Below are 22,709 nucleotides of genomic sequence, written 5' to 3'. Positions count from 1 at the left end.
ACAACAAAAACCGTGCCACCTCCCTTCCCTTTCCTAGGCGATAAAGAGTGAACATCCTATTAGTTAATGGGATTTTGGAGCCTCAACATGTTTGCATTACCTGTTTGTCATTGATCTTCATGACCAGCGTCCATCCTCCACCAATGCTGTCTCCAAACTCTTCCCCATTCATGGAACAGTACACAGACAGATCTTCATTGCCTAATGTCAGGGTATAGGCCTCACTTGGGCTGCCTCTGAGAAGAGAGCATCAGTGTGGCATGTCTGTTGACTCCTGTGCAGTAGTTATTTGGAATGTCATGCAACACATGGTGTCCTGCGAGACTGAAGACCTGAAGGTAACTGAAGGTTTCTTGCAAGATAAAGAAATTTTCAACTTAGTATCCATTACATTGGTATCGCTTCACTTTGGTCTATAAGTGGTCCAGCAAACTTGCACTAATCTCTCACTCTGTCAGATGCTATACTCAACCCAATGGTGACAACCCTTTAACCACTGAGAGCTGATTAGCATCTAATTTCTCCTTACACTATCAACCATGAAGCAAACAGGAAGATCATGAGGGTAAAGGAAATAATCACCAACTGAAGAAGCTCTTAATTGCCAAACAAATTATTCTTGTATATATAGAACAGTATGGAGAATATACATAATGATGTTGGAGTGTAGTAGGTTAATCACTCAAGCCTTCCTGCTCTTTGAAAAGTAGGCTTTGCTTTTGTTTTCATTTGGAGTTATTATTTAATCATCATGATTGTCTTCTGTGATCACTTTAAATACTCAATTTAAATGCACGCCACATTTAAGAGTCACTAGATCATTTCAAAGGGCTGAATCACGAATTCAAGAAAATCTCAGAGGATGTCCTTGTTTATTAAAAAGTGCCACAATATCTTTACTGTATGAAGACTAAGAAAGCATTAATTTTTGACCAACTGCTTCATATCTAAGATGGCTTAATGCCTCCAAAACAAAACAAAAACTGACTCAAAAGAGGCACTGTGAAACAAACAGGAGTGGGCAAAATTAGAGAGAAGACAAATTTAGTACAAAAAAAAAAACAAAACAAAAAAAAACTATGCCCCCATTAGGGACCAGTCATAATTTATCACCTAAAGTTTGTTTTGAAAATTGAAAGCAATATGTGGGCAATTTAATGGATTCTTTATTATAAAACAAATAGAGAAGCCTTGACAGTGCTCTGTTCTATTGTAAAGCACTGGGCCCTTTAACTCCCATGAGTGACCAAGACAGAATTTCTCCTTATATCTTTACAACATCAAGTAGACATTTGATGAGAACAAAGAAAAATATCAATTAGTAGATTGTAAGTTGATACAATACCAAATTCTCAAACTTACATCACAAGAACTGAATGGCAGACAGTAAGGAGAATTAATAGTGAGATCTTGGGAGTTAAAGGGTTAAGAAGCGGCTTGAGCACTCAAGCACTTCTTTAATACTCTTGCTGCTTCCTACATGCTTTACAACAACTGTTTCTTCTGTAAAATACCCACCAGCCCTCAATCCTTTGTTTCACTGGAGATGACCCATACCTGTGTGCTTCTGCATCTTGTTGAAGTGTACATTGTAGAGCTGCCATTACACCATTTTCTGTTTCACAGTCAGTCCTCAGTTTCACTGGACAGCCTTCTAACCCTGCAACACAATTCAAATAAAAATTGAAAATAATAAATTTCTGAATGGTTGTTCAACCTTGTGACTGTTAGCCACATTATTTTCTGACTCCATCCATCAATACAACCACATATTGGAAATCCTGGGCCACTAAGTTCATTCATGATTTGTTCCTAGACAACGTTCATGTCAAAATATGGCAACCTTCTCCTTAAAGTTAAAATGCTTCAACCTACAAACTGTACTTTTTCAATGTTTGTACACGCGTCGCAATGCCATGACACTTCGCTAAAAATTTAGTGATACCTTAAGACGTATATACTCTTGAAAAATACTATGAAGTTATGCTTTCTTCTTCTGGATGATCGCTTACTGAACTTGAAGAAGCCAATTTAGCTCAACTCCTCAACATGAATGGTACAAATATGGCACCTTAATTGGCAGCATGTAGCCAGAGCTAGTCCCAGGTTCTGGTCACTTTCAGCAACAGGCTTACTCACCAGTACTTTGAAATTTTGTTGTGTTTCACTTCATTTTGGTTTGTTTTAGTTGTGTGTTTGCAGTGTTCCTATTTGGTTTGTTCATTTTTGTTGTGTTTTGGAAAAGATTGTTGAATTTCATAAGAGAAATTGAGATGTGATAAAAAGTAGATAAATTCAGATATTCCAAACTATTATTTTAGCGATCAATTTTTATCCAACCGAAATTCCAAACCTTTGGATAACCTGAAAGCCATGATGAAAATTTAATGTAAATGACAGAAACAATCTTCTAGCATCAGCACCAATGGCAAGATAAACCAAAAAGATGACTGCACAAAATTTCATAGCTGCCATTTAACTGTCTTAAATACCCCTTGATTTCAGTGAGTCTCGAAAAAAAAATTGAGTAATACTGCAAACCCCATCCTATCAACCCTTGAAACACCCGTGACATTCTTTGCAATTTCTCCTTACTTGAATCCATTCTCCATCCTAATGCTTTGTTGAGAGAATTTCCACCTTGATCAGACCAATCTTAATAGACTGTTTTTATCGATTTGCTGCAACCAACCGACCAATAGCAATTATTCTGTTTACAGTAATGGAATTCTTCGCATTTACTAGCAAACATCAAATAATCATCGACACCAACGACACGTCAGTCAGTGTAACTTGTCAAATCTTTAACGAATTTTCTATTAAGTTAGACATTGTAGCCAAATGAGTAATGCATTAATGAAAGACTTTTCATTTAAAGTGTAGGCAGAGTCACTATGGTGATGCCCACCTTAAGGCAAAAACCTAGACATCAGGTTTTTGCAGTGTCAATAGAGCCCCCTCTCCCACAAAGGCATGCTTTTGACACTTGACCACAAGCCCATTCCAGCCTCAAAGAAAACTGCCAGTTAGACAAGGAGTCCAATAACATACCCTCCCCACTCCTAGAGCTTTCCACACAGAGCCATTTGCAACCCATCCTTGGATAGGTTAGTGGCTGGGCTTGACATTTAGCACTCTGCACAGGTTGCTGTAAAAAATCACACACAAACAATCAAACTACATAAAATATAGAGCATTCAACCATTTCCAACAAAGACAACACTCCAAGTGGTGTCTCACAAGCCCAGTAAACCACTCATACAAGTACAGACATGATAATAATTACATATAATACACAATTTTAAAACTAATAAAATGTAGAAGATAATTCTCAAATAATAACTATGGCTTTTTCTATTGCAGTGACCTGAAAAAATCTTTGGACTTTCAAACTGTCACGTTCCGTTACAGTATCATGATGGAATTTACTTCAATTTTCAGCCCTTGGGGATTGAAGATAGTACTACTATGCTTGGATTCAGAAATAGCCCCACAGTGCACTGTAAAATAAAAAGAGTTGATTTGGCCCAAATGTTGAGTTTCTTGGGGCCAAAACAAGCGCGTCTAGTTTGGCACTGGCTTGGGGTCAATTCAGCCCCACTGAAATGGGGCTGTTTTTGGCACCATTTTTGAGCTAAATTGACTCAATTGTAAGGGCCAAATTATTATTATTATTATTATTATTAAATTTAAATTTATACCGCGCAGTTTCTATAAAAATATTCAACTGCGCCTTACAATAAATATTAAATTAGAAATTAAAATAGAAGTTCAAAATTACAATTCTAAAATAATGCAATTCAATTATAAAAACTATAGAACTAATTAAACGCCCTATTAAATAAAAAAGTTTTAAGTCTAATTTTAAAAATATCTAAACTGGAAATAGATCTTATTGTGGTAGGAAGCGAATTCCAAAGTCTAGGGGCGGCACAACTAAACGATCTATCTGCCAGGGTCTTCTTGGATATTATCTTCGGGAAAGTTAATAAAGCTGCAGAGTCATCGTTGCGCCTTAAATTATACCTAGATGGCGGCAAGATAGATATTAAATGGCGCAAGTAATCGGGCGCCATACCATGCAATACCTTAAATGTAAGAAGAATTATTTTATATTCGATACGATAACAAACAGGCAGCCAATGTAATTCGTGAAGTAGAGGCGTGATGTGGCACGACTTTGGAGCACAATATACCAAACGGGCACTAGCATTCATAACACGCTGGAGTTTAGACAACTGATATTTCGGTAACCCATACAAAAGGCTGTTGCAATAATCAAGTCTGCTTGTTATAAACGCATGAACTAGTGTTTCAGTGCTACTTCTAGATAAGTACTTCCTAATATGTCTGATATTATAAAGATAATAAAATGAGCTGCTGCATGTTTTGGTAATATGTACATCCATATTCAAATGCGGATCAAACCATGTGCCCAGATTACAGACTGATGAAGAAGGACTAATATTATAATCTCCGACTCTGATGCCATCGATAGACACCTTTGTGAGCTGCTTCCGTGTCCCAACAAGCATAAAATCAGTCTTGACATCATTTAGCATTAATTTCCTCACACACATCCACTGTCTAATGTCACGAATACAATTTTCAATGGCAGTGACCGCATCCAACTCACCAGTGCCAACACTAGGACTAAAGGACAGATACAACTGAGTATCGTCCGCGTAAGCATGCGCAGTTGGTAAATGGGACTCCAGGAGAGAAAACAAATCACTTGAATAGATAGTAAACAAAAGCGGGCCGAGGCAAGAACCTTGAGGTACACCCCACTTCAAATCAAATGACTGCGAAAGCGTCTCTTTTATGCAAATTCTTTGAGATCTCCCTTCCAAATAAGACTTGAACCACGAAAGAGCAGAGCCGCAAACACCTAGTTTCGTCTGAAGGGCTTTTAATAAAATCTTGTGGTCAACAGTGTCAAAGGCGGCACTCAAGTCTAATAACACCAAGAGTGATACATGCCCCTTGTTCATATTCATTAGCAAATCGTTTTTTACTTTTAACAATGCAGTCTCAGTGCTGTGATGGGAACGATAAGCAGATTGAAGCTGAGGGAAGAGATTGTTCTTAATCATGTGACACTGAATCTGATTGGCTACCACACGTTCAGTAAGTTTGGACACAAATTGCAAGTTGCTAATTGGTCGAAAATTCTTGAAAAGAGGATCAAGACCAGGCTTTTTCAATAATGGATGTACCACAGCAGTTTTCCAGGCGTCAGGAAAATATCCAGTTCGTAAGGACAAATTAACCATATTCGTTATTACAGAAAGGAGTGGGTCAAGGCAGGCAGATAACAGAGTCGCAGGTATTGGATCCAAGATGCAAGTTTTTTTCTTCCCTGATGTAATCATATCACGTATTGCTACAGCCGTTGTACATTGAAAATCAGACAGTACAATATCGCTAGGTTCAGATACCAGATCAGGCTCCGACGTCGACAGAAGATGCGATGGAGAGATACCTTCCAACTTTGACCTTATATTAGCAATCTTGGTAATAAAAAACTCGCCCATGTCATTTGCAAGCAGAGAAACGTCAGTATGAGGAGGAAGAGCTCTATCCGGCTGCATATTCAGTAGACTCTTACTTGCCATAAACAGCCTCCGCTGGTCAGAACTATTATCTTCAATGAATTGATTGTAGTAGACACGACGTGCCTCATTCATCAAGTTCACCACACGATTTCTTTCCTTTTTAAAAGCAGCACGATCTGCAGATAGGCCAGTAATTCTCCACTTCTTTTCAGCCTTTCGTCTCGACCGTTTAGCTTTTCTGATATCTTCATTAAACCACGGTGCTCGAGGCCGAACAACAATATCACGGGACAAGACAGGTGCATAGATATCTAGTATAGATCTTAGTGTCTCATTGTAACAATTGACTAGGGTATCCAAGTCGTCCGATGGGTCAAGACAGAGCTGAGAAGAGCAAATCGTCTCGGAAAATTGATCACGGTCAATTGATTTAATTTTTCTGAACTGCAGATGTTTGATGGCCACCGGAGGTCTTTCAGGTTTTAGTTGACAGAAGACTGGGAAATGGTCAGAAAACAACTCACCAGTGTAGGGGCACCCAGCAATGATGTTATCAGATATACGAGTGATGATCAAATCCAGTGTGTGACCATTGGACCATGAGAAGGGCCAATTTGGAAAATACTGGGGCCACATTAGAATTTAAAGGGTGCCAAAATGGCCCCCGAAATTTCAGCCCTCTCACAAACGACCCCCTTAAAAATTGCCAATTCAGCTCCAATGTGGGCCACTTCAGAAGTAGAGGGCTGTTTTCTCTCCGTGCTGATTTCCCCCCTTACAGTCATAATGAAAACATACCACATGCTTTATCTTTCACACACTTGTTGATTAGGGTATAAATATTGTTTATGTAAAAACCTTTTACATTGCATGATTTTACAGTTATCAAGAATCTTAATTGTGGTATAAAACAGACAAACTTTGAAACATCGTGCGAAAGAATAGAACATATATACATATTTAACATTAATTCAACCATTTTCTAAAATAGATCTCTTCCCTAAATCAGTATACTTCTTAACAGTGCAAGCATTGCAAGAAATTACACCCAAGAGACACTTGTGAGTAAAGCTTCCCTTTCCAGTGACTTAGCAAATGTGATAATGTAAAGACAAAAGCAACAAATGGTCCAGTTCCTGCACAAGAATATAGATGTTGTTTGATTTGTGTATACCAAAAACAAAGAGCCTTAGAGCAGCATTTAGTACTCTTCTAGTGGATGTGAGAATACATGCACTCATATTGCTACTATAGATATTATCAAAATATAAACTTTCAGCAAGTACTACCTGAGGCATTTGCCAAGTCATTGAAAATAGAGGAAATAGTTACAAGAGTCTGCCTGTGCCCAATTTCAATTTATGCTTGCTCTAAAAAAGTCAAAATTGCCTTTGATTGATTATAAGAAACATTGAAAATATAAATGAGCCGAGTTACCCAATGAGAGTATCCAGAATTTTTTCTTACGGGAGGTGACAAATTACACTTCCCTCTGTTACTATATACAAGAGATTGATGTATTGAAGATCTCCAACAATTACAATTTGTGCTGGACATAATCTCTGATTACTGAATCAACATCAGCTTCACTATGCAATAAAAAAACGTTTTACAACCATATTTAAATAAAGCCAAAGTGCAAAAAGTGCATGTAGCCTGTAAAAATTGCCTGCTAGTCTGCCATTTTTAGTTGACACTTTTCCCTCAGTTCATTTTATTTACTCAGATTACTCCTCTCATTTTGATTTATTTACTCATATATATATATATATATGTATGTATATGTTTTTTTCCAAAACTATAAGCCTAAACACAAGAAATTGAAGTGGAAATTTGGCTCCATGCTTGTAATTTGTCTCCCTTTCAAGGCTTGAAAAAATAATGCATGACTCCCAAAATATCTGAAAAGAATCAGCTATTTGATGTGCAATATTTATCTAATGGTTTGACAACAGGAAATTTAAAAAAAAATTGCTCAATCAAAAAAACTGAATAAAAAGAAGGCAAAATGAAATACAACCCCTAAGTAATTGAAACTTTGTATCTGGACTTCATAAGGAAATGGGCTCAGAAATTTAAGCTGTTCATTTTTGTACCAAGGTAGCAGTTTTCTGGACTCATACCTCCAAAATGGTCACAACTTCATTCAATGCATATGTCAGAGTGATTATTCTGCACCTTTTTAGTTTAAGGCAAGAGATTCAGCACCACAAAATTGTCTCCAGCCAGCCATACAAGGTTTCTGGTGACATATTCCTCCTGGATATCCAACTCTACTGAGGCAGAGAACTGTACAAAAAATAAACAAATGAGAAAATTAATTTGTTGTTGGAGAACAATAATTTTTTGCAACTACAAAGTTTCCATATATGTAAACAAACTGTGCATAAAAAGAAAAAAAACACAATTATGGTTCAATGATCATCAATGATGTACTTTCACCAAACTATATATGTAGCTATCAAGAAAAGAAATCATACCTCTAGGCACTTCAGCTTTATTACAGTATTCATGAATTAATAAGGATTGCTTTTAGACTTAAAAAATACAAAAGAAGACTTTCTCACCCTCGACGGTAGTTGGAATTTTGAAAGCCATCCAGGAGGAACCTAGGTAAATATTTGTTTTCCAAAATATTTAACTGTCTGATAACATCCTATAAATTCGCTAATTTTTTTAATTTACCACATTTAAACATTGGGTTTACTTTACTCTGTGCATAGCGCAAGTAAATACGTTTCTAGTATATTCCAATAAAAATATAGCAAATCGCACCATTTTTTGTGGGTGCTTTCCCTAACATTTCTCCTCTTTAACTGACCAAATTAATGACACCTTGTGTTTTCCTTTGGGGTAAAATCGAAAGAGAGTAATCGATGATGTATTCTTCACCATCCTACTAAGTATAATATATAGGAACTTACTTAGACATTACTCAGTTCTGTTGACTCTTTCATAAAACAGAGATCCTTGGGCGATTTACTCTTTTCTTTCGGTGCCGATGTCACTTCTAAACTCGCTCTTTGAAACGTCTTACTCGAAAGACTTGATACAAACAAAGACATAGACATAAAAATATTAGTTAATCTTTGCAAGAAAAAGATTAGGAATTCAGAGTGAGAGATTCTAAAATCGGAGAATCTTGAAATAAGTCAAATCCATCTTATACAAACGCAGTATTCGAAACGTAGCCGTCCCTATCTCTCGACGCCAAAATTAGAACACATGACCCTAGTTGTGAAACCGCTGAGACTCAACAAGGCTCAGGGGAAAAGGCGAAACCACGCATGCATTAAATTATCTGTAATAATCGTACCGACGAAGAATTCGTGTCTTCTCTCGGTTCAGCATTCATTGAAATCAATTTCCTGAGAATAGAGAAGCAGTACCTTGATTCGTCTGCTTCTTAGGCAATGACAACGAGATCTTGGCCATCGCAACCATTCTTCTCTGCAATACAAGATACGCACAAAAATCAATGGAGCGGTCAAGTTTGTGTATATAAAGTTGCAATAAAACGTATTGTTAAGCAAATTTCTTTCGCTTACCCATCCTTTCTTGAGTCTCATTCCATGCGACTGGAGCCAAGAAACAACCTCTTCAGTGATGGAACTCGCAGCTATAATTCATCACTGTGTCCGACGCACGCGGTCAAGGTTCTAATGTGGTACGCAGAAGAAGCTGCTAAGACGCACTAGCAAAAGAAGGACGCATTTTGGAGAGAAATCTCTTATATAACAAAATTCTACTTATTAAAAAAATGCACAGCTTAAAGTTGAGTAAGCCAATCAATAGTTTATTGGGCCGGTTTCGACCGTGTGAAAGATCTACTTTTACCGCTATATGGCCCCTATAACATTCCCGAATCCTTACGTTCTTGTGTCGTTCAAGCCGTGATGGGACTTCTATGTGACCAAAATTGTTGACAGTTTTGGATTGATTATCAGTCATTTCAAGAATTGCACCTTCTTAGGGCCAAATTGGTAAATCCTACCAATAAAAGTTCCAAAGTGGCATTCATTTGGGCCAATTCAGATTTTGGAGAGGTCGAAATGGTACCTGTTCGACCCGTTTTGGCTTAAATAGTCCAAAACGAACCTCGTGGGGGCCAAATTATCCCTCAAGACATTGGGGGCCAATTCGGCTTTTTGGGTCAGTTTAGCTCTCTTTATTTTACAGTGTGATTGCAAAGATTTGAAACTTAATGTGGGAATACTACCCATCAGCAATCGTTTTCTCCCGATCAACCGTCATCGTGCAAATTAACTTTCTTCTTTCAGTAGAAACTTTTAAGCTAAAGCTGAGCGAGACAAAACAAGTCTTTGAAACCTAACCTTGAGTTTTTATAATTCAAAGGAAGCCTCGTCACCCTTCTCTTTCACTTAGGAATCCCTCAAAGAAGGATATTAATTAGTTGCAGTGGCTTTCAGAAGTGAAGCAATTGGGAGAGAGTTGAAACAAGCCTCCTTACTCGCCTAGAAATGTCTTTTTTTTACATAACTTCATCATACTATCTTGAATGGGAAGTTTTACTGTACGAATCTTTGCCCAACCGAATTTCGAAAATGTTACTGGAATTGGACTACATACTTCATTTGAAGAACTGAATGATATAATCATACTCTCTGTTACAAGTCAGTTCCCTGAGAAGTATTTTCGACTGAACAAGTTATGCAAAATGTCTTCGGAATATGTCGAGATTAAATATATCAGTTGTACTACAGTACTCATTCAGTACTGATTCAGCTGGAAATTTATCCAACTTTTTGTTCCCGAAAGTTTTCGTATGATCATTCTCAGTTATCCATTTTCAAAATTACTTTTCTCACCAACCCCTCCTTCACGGGATCAGCTTGCGTACAAAGACTGGTGGACTTGCAGAAGGTGATTTGGTTCTTTATTTCCAGTATGTCTACTTTCCAACATTGCCAGTATTAAGTGAAACGCTTCGCCACAATTATAAGATTGTATTTTACAACTCAAACATGTGGCGTAAAAAATCTCAAAACACAAAAAATGTATCAGTTTTTTTGAGTCAGATATTATCTAACACATTTACATTTACTCTGAATTTAAGCTTCGTTCCCCTAAGATCTTCCGTTGTAGAATTCTGGGTACATCGATACTACCCACTTCGGTACAAGACGACCACAATTACGGCATGTTATCGTGGCGCAAATAACTCTCACATAACGGGTTTCATAGCGTTTAATGATTCCGCGTGGATGTTTAATTGCGAAAGTGCCTATTCCATCATGAAAGTAGCAGTGGTATATCAATCTTCCAAATCGCCCAGGTTCTCCTCTCAGAATACCTGCCCGAAGCATGGCTTTGAATTCTTCTAGGACCATCCGTACTGAAATGCCGCGGTAAAAGAAGGAAACGTACTGATCACCTCCTCGGTTGAAATGTTTGTGGATGATTTTGTCCTTCTTTTCCCTCTCCAGTTCAATGGGAATATCCATGCATTCGTAACAACCGAAGGAACCCATGGCCAAAGTAAGTTCTTCCCAATGGAATAAAGGGGTAAGTTTCTAAAGAAACTGTGGTGTAAAGAGTAAAACAGCTGACGTGGAAGCGTTAGTCCGAAAGGGCGAAGGCCTTGTAGAGACCAGTCCCCTTCCGCGCGGCTATCCATATAAGTTTGACTTTCGCGCGGATCATGCAAACATAACGATGTTAGCTTGAGCAAAAGGTAATCGCAAGTACTTTCTGAAGCAGCCGTATTCCAAAATCGCCAGGTAAATTGCTCTTTCGTCGAGTGTCCCGTGTTCCTTATGTTATCAGTATTGTCTATTTTTTTTATTTTTCTAGCGCATTCTTCATCGTATGCAAGTAAAAATACATTGGGAATCCTCGGGAGTGGTCTTTTCCACACCCGGTCAAATTCTGGCGGCGACACAGTTGGAATTCCACCACAAAAGCTGTATGCATGCCTTTGCAAGCATGTCCGCCATCTTGTATCCTTCCCTCTTGGCAAAGGACATTTTGCTTCAAGAGTCAACTACCACTCAAATTCGGATTGCAGCTTTCACTTGATTCGTCTGATTGTTAGCGGCGATATTACTGAAAATCCACGGCTCGAAAAGTGCGTCGTTTGCCTCAAAACTGTTGCTTGAAACCATCGAGCATTAAGTTGCGACCAGTGTGACTCATGGTGCCACATAAAGTGTGGTGATGTTACTCCAAAGCAGTACATAGACTTCCAACAGATGGATGACTTTAGCTGGATCTGTCCACCCTGTCTATTATCAGTTCTTTTCTCCTCTAATAAAACATTGAACTCGACATTAAACTCGTCTATTGACTCCTCTATGGTCTCTAGTGGCGAATCTCAGGTGGATGAAATAGCCAATTACAAGACAAATGTATTGTCTCATTATAAGTACAACATATTTATAGCCCGCATAAACATTAATAGTATTTGGAACAAGATTGATGCAGTTAAATTACTGCTGAATGAAGGCCTATTTCACATTCTTGCCATCTCGGAAACCAAGTTGGACTCTACATATAATAGCTTTCATCTGCAATATCCACATTATAGGATGTTGTGGCGGGATCGGAAAAAGGGAGGCGGTGGCCTGTTGGTGTACATCAAGAACATTGTTTCTGCCTGTAGGAGATCGAAATTGGAACCAACAAATATATATGGAGTCTATATGTATCGATGGAAAGGGCCATAACAACTCAAGATTCATTGTTCTAGCATGCTACAGGTTTCCAACCAAAAACAAGCCAATTGATTTTCTTCCATCATTATTTCCTGCGGCCGAATATTTGTACAACATCAGATATGAACTGCTCATCATTAGTGATCTGAATTTTAACATGCTTGCTGCTGAAACTTCTGAGCCAGATCCTCACTTAGTTGAGTTTTGAGACCGTTTTTGTATGTCTAATATAATTACTGAACCGACTCCAGAAACTAACTGCTCTATATCCCTGACTGACCTCATCTTTACTGGTGACCCGGAATGCTTTGCCTTAAGTGGAAAAATGAAATTAGGTCTCAGTGACCACGACCTCAACTTCACTATTGGGAAGCAGAAAATTTTTCGACCCTCACCAAAGTCCATTGAATATCGAAGTAGGAGGGGTTTCGAAAGAGATTACTATATAGCTGATCTTAGTACAATCCCCTGGTATTCAGTCAACATTTATGATGAAATTGATGATATTTACGAGCACTGGCATCATCTATTTATCAAAGCTGTTGATCAGCACCTGCCATTCAAAAGGAAATGCATCAGAGGCGATCAGCTGCCCTAGATTACTCCTGAGATCACCTCTGCAATTTACAGGCGTAACATCCTTTTCACTAGTAGATCTAAACAGCCTTACTGGCCCAAAGAGTGCAATGGAGCCGGAGAGATTAATATCTCCCATTAACATATACCTTTCTAAAAGTGCCACGGGACCTTCGCTTTCCAAAAGCGTCGAAGGGCTCCATACACGTGTTTCTGGTCAAGCAAGAGCCCGAATGTATCGCCTAGATAAGCATTGATGGTATTTCTGAACGTATTCACTGAAATAAGCCTGAGAACGATGTCCTTCGAGCGAACTTTAAGGCATATCTGGTCCAGTGGTTGCGTTCTCTGAAAGGTTCGCATGATAGCGATCAACTGACTTTCGAGACTTTGCTTGAAAGTGCCTCAATGAACTGGAGAAGTAGACGAACTTACGGATCAGTGTAGGAGACACCGTCCATGTAAGAAAAAATGTAAATTCTTTAAGAACTCGGCGAGTCCTAAGCGAAACTCAGCTGAAAAAAACTTGCGGTAAATATCAGTGTTGCTTAATTTTACCGCGAACGAAAAAAAAAAGTCTGGAAAGGGAAAGTATGTTTTGGCAAAAAGTAAGCAAAGTATGTTTAAGTTCCGTTTCCCAGAGGGTTTAAACTAAAACACTTTATTTGAATCGGCTTTTCTAAGGTTATGCGTATTAATAATGCATAAGATTTCTATTCGACTTTGTGGAGGAACACAAATGATTCTCCTCCTCGTAATTCTCTGTGTGCGTCTTTGGTGCGTGCTTGAAGAGGATATTTAAATACGAACAATGAAGACGAACCGCGCATCATTCTAATATATGGGAGAAATTACTAAAACCGTAATTTAATTCTAGAATGTAACGACGGATAAGAAATTTGATCTGAGTAATGATGAACTATTCTCATATTCTATCTCCTGATTGCCGATCCAAAGGCTGACGCGAATTCACATCTGATTATTTCTATTTCGAGTTAAGATACCTTTGGAGAGTATCACAAGCCATCTGGAAAAAGTTCAAACGTCTATGAATAAATTATAAGACAGCTTCTAAACTAAATACACAAAGCAAACAACTCCGCGTAGCCGCGTTGCTAATGTTAGTGGGCCTGCTGTATTGGGCGTTTACGATAGAAGAAAAGAAAGAAGATAAAGATGTAGTACTGCAGCTATCAGAAGAATACTGTGGCGGGGAGACGAACGAAACGTACGAACGGTATGTAATCAATAAACGTAATCAACAACGAGGTGAGTCATTTGACGAAGATATATAACTTAGGAGAACTGAGTGATAACCTCTTGAGAGATCGCATAGTCCTAGGATTACTAGATGACACAACCCGAAAGAAACTGCTTGCTGAGCACAAACTGACTCTCGATAAAAGCATCCATATTTGTCGAGCAAATGAAACGACAACGAAGCAATTTTGAAAAAATAACAAGTGATGAAATAAGTGCTGTTACACGTCGCGATGCCCGCAGCGAAATAACAGTGGCAGCTCGTGGCAAAGCAACGTCCCACATAATAAAGGCTTCGGCTCGGGACAGCGCGACTCGGATCCTCCTCAAATCAAATGCAAGTTCTGCCTAAAGATCCACATAAGAAAGAAAGAATTATGTGCAGTCTGGCAGAAACACTGTCAAGATTGTGGTGCTCTAAACCACTTTCCGGGATCGTCCGTGTGCAGAAAGCCTGTAAAGAGCAAACCAATACACGGAGTAGACGAATTGTCCGATTATTCAGTTGATTATTTTCTTAATGTAGAGTCTGTCAGCGCGATTAAAGCGGAGGAGTGCCAGCGCAAGATCATTGCTATAATGCGCCTGAGAGAGACAAATGTGGTGCTACTGTTAATATTTACTAGTAGGTGAGTATAAGCAAGCAATGAATGATCCAGCGGTCATTCAACTTAAAGAAACAAACAAAACCCTACAGATGTTTAACAAAACCCAACTCATGATTAGTATGAATTTTAAAAGTTATGCCAGTTTGGTTATATTTTCCATCATTACCGCTTTGTTCGGTTTTATTCTTGAACACGAAACTATGTAGACGAATGCAAGTCAGTTCGATCGAAGGTTGTTTCGATCCAAGGTCGTTTCGATCGAAGACAAGAGTCAGTTCGATCGAAGACAAGAGTCAGTTCGATCGAAGACTGTAACTATTGATTAAGTGTATTGAACTTACTATTTATCAAATCTGTTTAAAAATATTTCCTGATACAGTTAACTTCGGAGTTGTGCAGAACACATTCTTGAAACTGGTCTTCAAGGAACATAACCGCCAGCCGTCTGTTTCCATATTTGGTATATCGCTAAACGCCAAGGCGCTAGGCTAGACTCCAGTCTCCTTCTATGCATGCCGATAATTTCGATTTTTTGTTTTCAACTAATTCTTGATGATTTTTTGCGGTCAAAACCAGTCGAATATTATCTTATTTAACAAGATTGAACTCTTGGAAGGTAAGTGTTGTGCTTTTTTTGAAGGCCATCACATTTTGCTCTCGAATTTAGTTTGAATTAGTAGCCCTCCGACACTGAATTTGAGTTCAACCAAATGACGATTTTATTAAAATCTTAAAAACACAAGGCAGCTTTTATTCTTTTCAATTTGTTTTATTGTATGAAATATTTCTTTTTAAATAGATAATTTGCACATTATTGAGATTTTTGTTTATTTTTTAAAAAATTTTACCTACTAGAGTGTTTGCACAAACTTATTAAACACTCTATATCACTAAACTGCCTGACACTAAACTAAATTACTTCTCTACAAAGAATATTTAATTCCTATCAATTAATTCACATTACGTGTAGATTTTATCGAATATTTTGTCTCTTGCTCTTGTATTATGCTTGCGTAAATCCTTATTCAGGGTGAATGAATTATTAAATATCACTGGAAGCATGTTGTTAATGTATCGGAACATAATTAAAGACGTTTTTTCTTTATTTATTAAATCCATTGTGAAATCACTGGTTATCCTTGCAATATGATTGGCTCTCAGTGGTGCAATTTGTTCATGAATCGCACTATCTTTTGCTCTGTGGGTAGTGGAGCTGGAGGAACCGGAGTGGTGACTGCTAAATAAGAAGTATGTTATAATTATGGCTGTGTCTCACAAGAACTGGGAACTACCTATTCATGAATTTGATTGGTTGAGACCGATATTGAAATGCCTATGTTACAACGTCTAGAAGTAAGGTTGAGCACAGTATTTTGAGTCATGTAGACCGGTAATGTTTTGCAGTGAAAAAGTTGCAAACTAAAATGTAAAATCATTGACTATTAATATTTTCTTCTAATAGTATTTGGATCAAATTTCTCTTGCTTGCCATATAATAAACATCTTATTAACCGAGCTTAGTCTGTCTGTATGAGAGAATCATGACCTGCAAGACATGAATATGAAATAAAATTTTACCTACCAACAGTGCTGCCTTTGAATTGATGGGATCCCCATGATATCTCAATTGTTGGTGGGTGGATCGAGTCTTAAATAAATTAAAGTAACACACAAAGGTCAATAACTGTTCTTTCAACTTGTTTCAGATAATAATGATGTGAATCATGTTTTTGGTCGTTTCTATTTGGTGTCATCTAAACCAGAAAATCTGAACTGTTATATTGCACAAATGGAACAAACTTCAATTGATATGTATGAACTGTAGCTGAGTAGCTGAATTAGAACAAAGACAAATATTTCTACCATTTTATATTCCTTTCAAAATTTTTTGTCTTGGTTTGCCCGCAATACATGTATATGAAATAAGATTTTACTTACCAACAGTGCTACCCTGTTCAAGATGCGATTCCCATGAATCAATGTTTTCCAATCTAGAGCTTGCAGCAACAGGCTCTCCAGGTAAGCTACTCCACTCTACAGCACAGGAATCACAATGCCACTCTACTTCTGTTCCGGTCTGAACAGCAGCACGGTATGCTTGTCTTGATATTCCTATTAATGGTTAATGGTAATAATAATATTTTGCTGATGCTTTACTACTATTATATTAAATAGCTTTTCTTATATTTCAACCTTTACTTTTGAAAATGTGTGAAGAGTAACATATCCATTGGCTAATGAAATTAATTACCAATGAAATATGTGCAAGTTCAATATGTTTGTCTCTTATTTTTTATCAAACTATGATGGCCCAAGAACTGAAGTAAAGTATTAACAAATTAGTTAGTCCAGACACATAGATAAACAGGTGGTAACAATTACATACCAGTATTGCAGGTTCTGTGGTTCCACTTTTGACACCCATCACATTGGAGACCCTCTTGTCTGGGTCGCACGGGTTGTTTGCAAGTTATGCAATTGTCGTTGGAAGTACCGTTTGAGGACATTTTTGAAGACGAGAGAGACGAGAAATTTTGTATGGCGGGTTTGTATGGCGATCGATGATCGAATGACTCTTGATCGGTATTAACCCCTTTTATACTCAGACAAATTAATATTACCAGGACCGCGCGTCTATTCATATGAAAACAACACAGTGTAATTAGGCACTGTTGGTATTCGTATTCAAATTACATTTGACTTCACTTTGGAAACAAAAGAAACAATATTTGTGCCAACTTCGCACCTCTCTCACCTTCTCACCCGCGAAAGGGTGAGATTTTTGTTGCAAGATAGTAATTTTCCTACCGCACGCTTTGTCAGAGTCGGCTTTTAATTTGCTTTAACAGAAAGCAGACGCGACCATTCTTTATGTTCCAATCGCATTTGTTTTCGTATTTTGGCGTGCGGAACTGTTTTGTGTGGAAAAGATTTGCAACGATGATAAGCTATGATAACATGTTCCACGGATTCTGTTCCACGCGCAAGTGTTTTCAACAGCGTTTAATCTCTTTTCGCTCGGTTCTCAGTGAAAGTGACAACTTGTTCGTTTCATCATGGTCTCGGACAAGTCGACGTTTTCTCACTAACCAACGTTCGTTCGTTTACCGTTCCGAACATACCCCTTTGGAAAAACTAATTTTCTTTTCAAGGTCTATGGACAAATGAAAGGTTATCATTTTTTGGAAGATGGAAAAAATTCCTTTTAGTTAGTTACTTCTTCTTCTTCTGGGCGAAACCACTCTCGTTCTGGGAGAAACTCACTATATTCGCACCGACGGGTCGAGTAAGACTCTTAGCGATTTTACTCCGATCGCGCGAGCAAAAGTAATGAATTCTTTAACCCCGTGTTTCAGTGTACGCACGTTAGAGCGAATAGCTCATTTAGCATTGCCGATCAGGAACGCCGAGAAAGAAACCCCGACAACAAAAGAGATCAATTGAAAACCGCGTTTCCGCGTCGCGCATATTACATCGCGCAATCATTACGCAACACAAGAACTTGTATTATTATCTATACGCTTGCAAAACTGTAGTTTTTATAATCATTTACTCTTCGATCTAACTGACTCTTGTCTTCGATCGAACTGACTTTTGGTTTCGCTCGAAACGACCTTCGATCGAACTGACTTGCTACCATGTAGACTATACGAGTTTTAGCTGTGTTTGAGTTTCATTACCTTACGTAACCTGGCAATCTAACTGAGCGTGGAAACTTTCAAAACTCGGACTGTCCATTTCGTTTTCTATTTGAGGATTTTCGTCTCTGCTAACTCTGCTCAAACCTTTTCTTGGTTCTTCTTTGGCTACTTTTCGGCCCACTTGCTCCGAAATTTCACTTTCAATTAACGAAAAAAAGCTAAAGAGAAGTCCCGGAAATGGCGGGACATAATACAATTTGGCAGATAGCGGACAGCCTTAGCTTAGTAGCTTAGTACCTTGATAGAGCACGCTCGCTCAACCAATGACAGCTCGCGTTATATCCGAAATTTAATTAAAAAATAAGTAAAGAGATAAGACAAGAGTTAGAGGAGTTATCCTTTCTTGTCAATACTTGTCTACTTTGAAATATTCACAAGGTTTTGAAAATTATTTTTTACAGATTTCTGCGGTCTTTAAAAACTGAATTATTCGTGTTTATCTCATTCAAACTGCAATAGGTGTACTGCACCAAAAAAAAAAAAAAAAAAAAGAATAAAAAACTACTGCGTACGAAAAATTACGTTAAGCTTGATTCCATGTTTTTTTCCACACATGTTTTCATGTTTCCTAATACGAATTTTTGTTGAATCGGGCTACTTTGACATACCTGAATTGAATATGGAAACTTTATCATTTAAAGCAGTCTTCGCTCAGATCATCGTGAAACATCAAGTACAGACGTAAAAGAAGCTGGCGTTGACAACGTCACTGTTTCTGAAACCCTAAAATAAGAAGAAAACCATGTGAAACGTTCTTCAAAGTATTTATATCGACTAACTTTGAGCTAAAACAGTGCAGAATTTCATACAACTGATTTGACATAAACTCACTTGACGGGAGAATAGCGTTTGATAAGAAACTTATAATAGAGATTTAAAGCTTCAGTCCGGCTTGAACCAATCTTTAGGAGTCTTGCCCGAACGTGTCGAAAGTTTATGACAGAAATTAGATATGCATTCGTAAACCAATTCATTATATGCTAACAAGTTCGTCACTAATTGCAAATAATAAGAACAATTAAGAACAATTATCAACATTTATTACAAGACATCTTCACCAACAACTTTTCCCAGTGATTCCCTATCTACCAATGATACAAAGGGTAATGATTTTTATCGGGTAGTGGTGACTGTTAAGTCACAAAAATCAGCGAAATATATCATGCGTGTAATATTCTCGTGACCTGTTTGGGTACGCGTGAGTGATCACATACAAAAACACGAACTCTCCATACTACTTTCTATATTAAAGTAATCATTTGATGAAATTATTAAACGAAATCATTTGGTGGAATTATTTAATGAAGTAATTTAACTAGCGCTATTATCTTACATCATTTTTCCATTGCGTGACATTCCCAGAAAACAGGGAAGTCAATGATGTAATACCACAGGGGCTTTCCCGAGGAAATGGGTCATCAGGCTACAATTGTTCTTAGCTCATGGGAAAGTCTCGTGGGATCATGCGAATGATACAAATATATATTAAAAGAATTTAAGAAAACATACGACATTTTTTACCAGGAAAGTTTTAAATTAACATGATAAAGTTGATGATTAAGTGTAGGTTGCTCCCATTAACTGTGAATAGCTTCTTTGATTTTAAGTGGGAGAGTTGCGGAAGCGTGGTCTAGGATGCTGAAACACTCATCGAAACATAGAATGCAACATTGTTGAGAATTTGGTAAATGTCTGAAACTGTGAGAGGTCCTATAACTGACCAAGTGCTCACGTACACGAGTGGATAAATGGCGAGAGGTTTCGCCGACATAGCAGGCATTACAGCCCGCATATAAAAACTTGTGAACCTCACACGTACGGAGCCCACGAGGGATAGGGTCTTTCATACCAAACCTATTACCTACTTCAAAAGATGAAAAAAAAAACTTTATATCTATGTTATTATAAAAACGTTTAGCAAAGTGACGAATCTTTTTTTGCGTGACAACCGAAGAAAGTCCAATGTAGTTAAGGTAATTTGAAATAAAAGGTCGGCGTAGTGTCTGAAACGGAAACCAAGGGATTGCACTGATTACGGGTCAGCGTGAGGTACTGATTAAAAGATGATTTTTATCAGTAAAGTTTGTCAGTAGAGTTTGTCAGTAAAGTTTGTCCGTAAAGTTTGTCAGTTAAGTTTGTCTTCAGATTGAAGATGCCGAAACCCATCCAAATCTCTTCATCACTGGAGAGTTGGGAAGATTAGAGAAGTGGTGGTTCTATAGACACATGAAATGAACGGTGCTTGCGGAAGTTATTATTTTCCCACAGCTTTGGTGTAAAACCATTGCTTTTCTTGTTTCAGTTTTGTATTTTGTAATATCCCGTAATATGTCATATGAATGTATCGCTTATCATCAAAGTGGCAGAGTGATAATTTATTTAGTTCATAACTTCCAAGTTGATGATTGTTTCTTGTAATAGTTCTCATTTTATGATGAATTTGTTTGTTATTGAATAATACATTTTTATAGTCTTCTTTATGACGATTTGTTTTATTCCTTTAGCTGTTCTATCAATTTTCTTGTTATCTGTTTTATAAGAGTACATTTTTGATCTTAAAGCGACGAAATGAGTAATTGCTATACTAGAAACCTCGTCTTTGAACTTGCCTATAACTTTTTTTTGTTTTATCAAAATATGGAGAATTATCAGGATAGTCGCTATTGTCAAATTTATTCTTATCATTCCAAAAATCTTGATAAACATCTTCAGTTTCAATTTCATATGTCAGCGAGTCTCTGTCTGTGAATAATAATTTTGCTTTATCATCAAACATCTTTATAAACATAGTTATAACGAAAATCGTACGTTAACGTCTTGGATAGATCAAGAATACACATCCCTACATATCCCAGCGTTTTTATAGTGACTGATGCTTTGATCTTATGAACAGCTGCTAGATTCTCATTAAAAATTTTGATGACACATAAGTTGGCTTCGAGCTGTATGTATATTTTTTAACAATCTTTTTAGAAAATACTCTTTGCGTGACATTCATATTAATGTTGTTTTGTTTTTCAGTTTTGTTGTACTGTTTTACAGATACTGGAAATACGAATATATGCGAATAATTGCCGTGGTTTTACCAAATAAGCTGTTATTCATAAGCTTGAAGGGGTCTTTTTCAAATTAATTTTAGCACTAGTTCTCTAGTTTGTATTTAAATCTATACACTGTTTTAGCCACGCTGACTGATTGAATTTTATTACTTGGTGAATCTTTTATTAATTTTAATCCCAAATCAAGATATAGCTGTAGGTTTCTGGGATCAATATCTGTATCTGGACCGATGACACTATGTAAGAGAGCCATTTAATTTTACAATGAAACAGTTTTTGTAAAACAGTATCAGTAAACAACCCTTATGTTATTAAGGTCAAATAAATGTAAACGATCTTGTTTCCATGTTTAGCTTAAATTGCCACCGAAGTCTTAACCAGTTTTTTAATAGTAAAATCTTAAAATAAAAAAATCGCAGAGAAAATGTTTTTTTCTCGAGGGATTTGTTTGCTGACGTCATTAGCGTGCACAATAGGAATATGAAGCACGCTCACGCAATTTAATTTGATTAGACAAATTTACTAGCTATGTTATAAAATTTATTAGCGCATGCAATGTATCAGTCCCAGTCAATGCGTGATTATACAGTTTCAAAACAATTGTTTCTCTTTTTCGATAAGCACCATTGACTAAGATTCTTTTTTTGGTTTTCGGATAGTTCTACGTTAATTTCATAACGATGAGTCATAACGAATGTATATTATGTTATATAATTTTTGATATTTGAATAACATATTCAATTAAAACATAGAAAGATTACGAGTCACTTTTTTTGTCTTTCACAATGACCAACTCATTTCCAATTTTATCCATTTCAACTATTTCTTCATATAGTACAAGTGCGTTAACTGTGAAATTCTGAGTCGCGTTTGCTGATAGTTTGTATCTGAAAATCAGCCGTTTGGGATCTCTTTCAAAAACAGTGAGATAAACCTGTCATACAATGAATCTTTTTTAGGAGTGATTATTGGAAACCATAGATTAAATCTACTGGCTACTACTCTTCCAGCATCTATACCTCGAGCCATATGAATTAATTCATCATCATCCTGTAATTCAAAGTGAATTTGAAGTTTGACGGGGGGCAGCATTTTGTCTCCAGGTTCTTCATAGGAGCTAAAGCGATTCAGTGGGATGATTTCCGAAACATCTCTACTACCGCCTGCGCTGTCATTATTCACAGGCTGTGTATTTAACTGTATTTATTTAATCTTACTATATGTATGATGAAAATATCAAATTTCGACATAAAAGATGATGCTATCACAAATT

At 37.2% G+C, this 22,709-nt stretch overlaps 1 protein-coding gene across 2 annotated transcripts; it reads right to left on the bottom strand.

Annotated features, from left to right (window-relative positions):
* Window positions 1-13,776: 13,776 nt before the first annotated feature.
* LOC136284250 (uncharacterized) lies at window positions 13,777-18,346 on the bottom strand. 2 transcript variants are annotated; one of them, XM_066174103.1, is made up of 4 exons: window positions 17,063-18,346; window positions 16,615-16,788; window positions 16,259-16,324; window positions 13,777-15,913 (listed from the first exon to the last, which is right to left on the bottom strand). In XM_066174103.1, exons 1-4 carry the CDS (start codon window positions 17,316-17,318, stop codon window positions 15,834-15,836), a joined length of 576 nt encoding a protein of 191 aa, XP_066030200.1. In that variant the 5' UTR covers window positions 17,319-18,346; the 3' UTR covers window positions 13,777-15,833. The 2 variants fall into 2 exon arrangements, with proteins under 2 accessions (XP_066030200.1, XP_066030201.1); XM_066174104.1 differs by having other exon boundaries at window positions 13,777-15,910.
* Between the last annotated feature and the right edge of the window lie 4,363 nt (window positions 18,347-22,709).

Source organism: Pocillopora verrucosa, chromosome 11, assembly GCF_036669915.1.
Source record: "Pocillopora verrucosa isolate sample1 chromosome 11, ASM3666991v2, whole genome shotgun sequence".
NCBI classification, from domain to species: Eukaryota; Metazoa; Cnidaria; class Anthozoa; order Scleractinia; family Pocilloporidae; genus Pocillopora; species Pocillopora verrucosa.
Note: the sequence above shows the minus strand (reverse complement) of the source record. Positions and strands in the feature narration are given on the sequence as shown.

Coding starts and splice junctions, on each gene's coding strand:
- LOC136284250 (XM_066174103.1), bottom strand. CDS start 17,318: ATGAATAGACGCGCGGTCCTGGTAATATTAATTTGTCTGAGTATAAAA. Junction 16,789..17,062: donor CCACAGAACCTGCAATACTG/GTATGTAATTGT, acceptor AACCATTAATAG/GAATATCAAGACAAGCATAC. Junction 15,914..16,258: donor ATTCAAAGGCAGCACTGTTG/GTAGGTAAAATT, acceptor CTTCTTATTTAG/CAGTCACCACTCCGGTTCCT.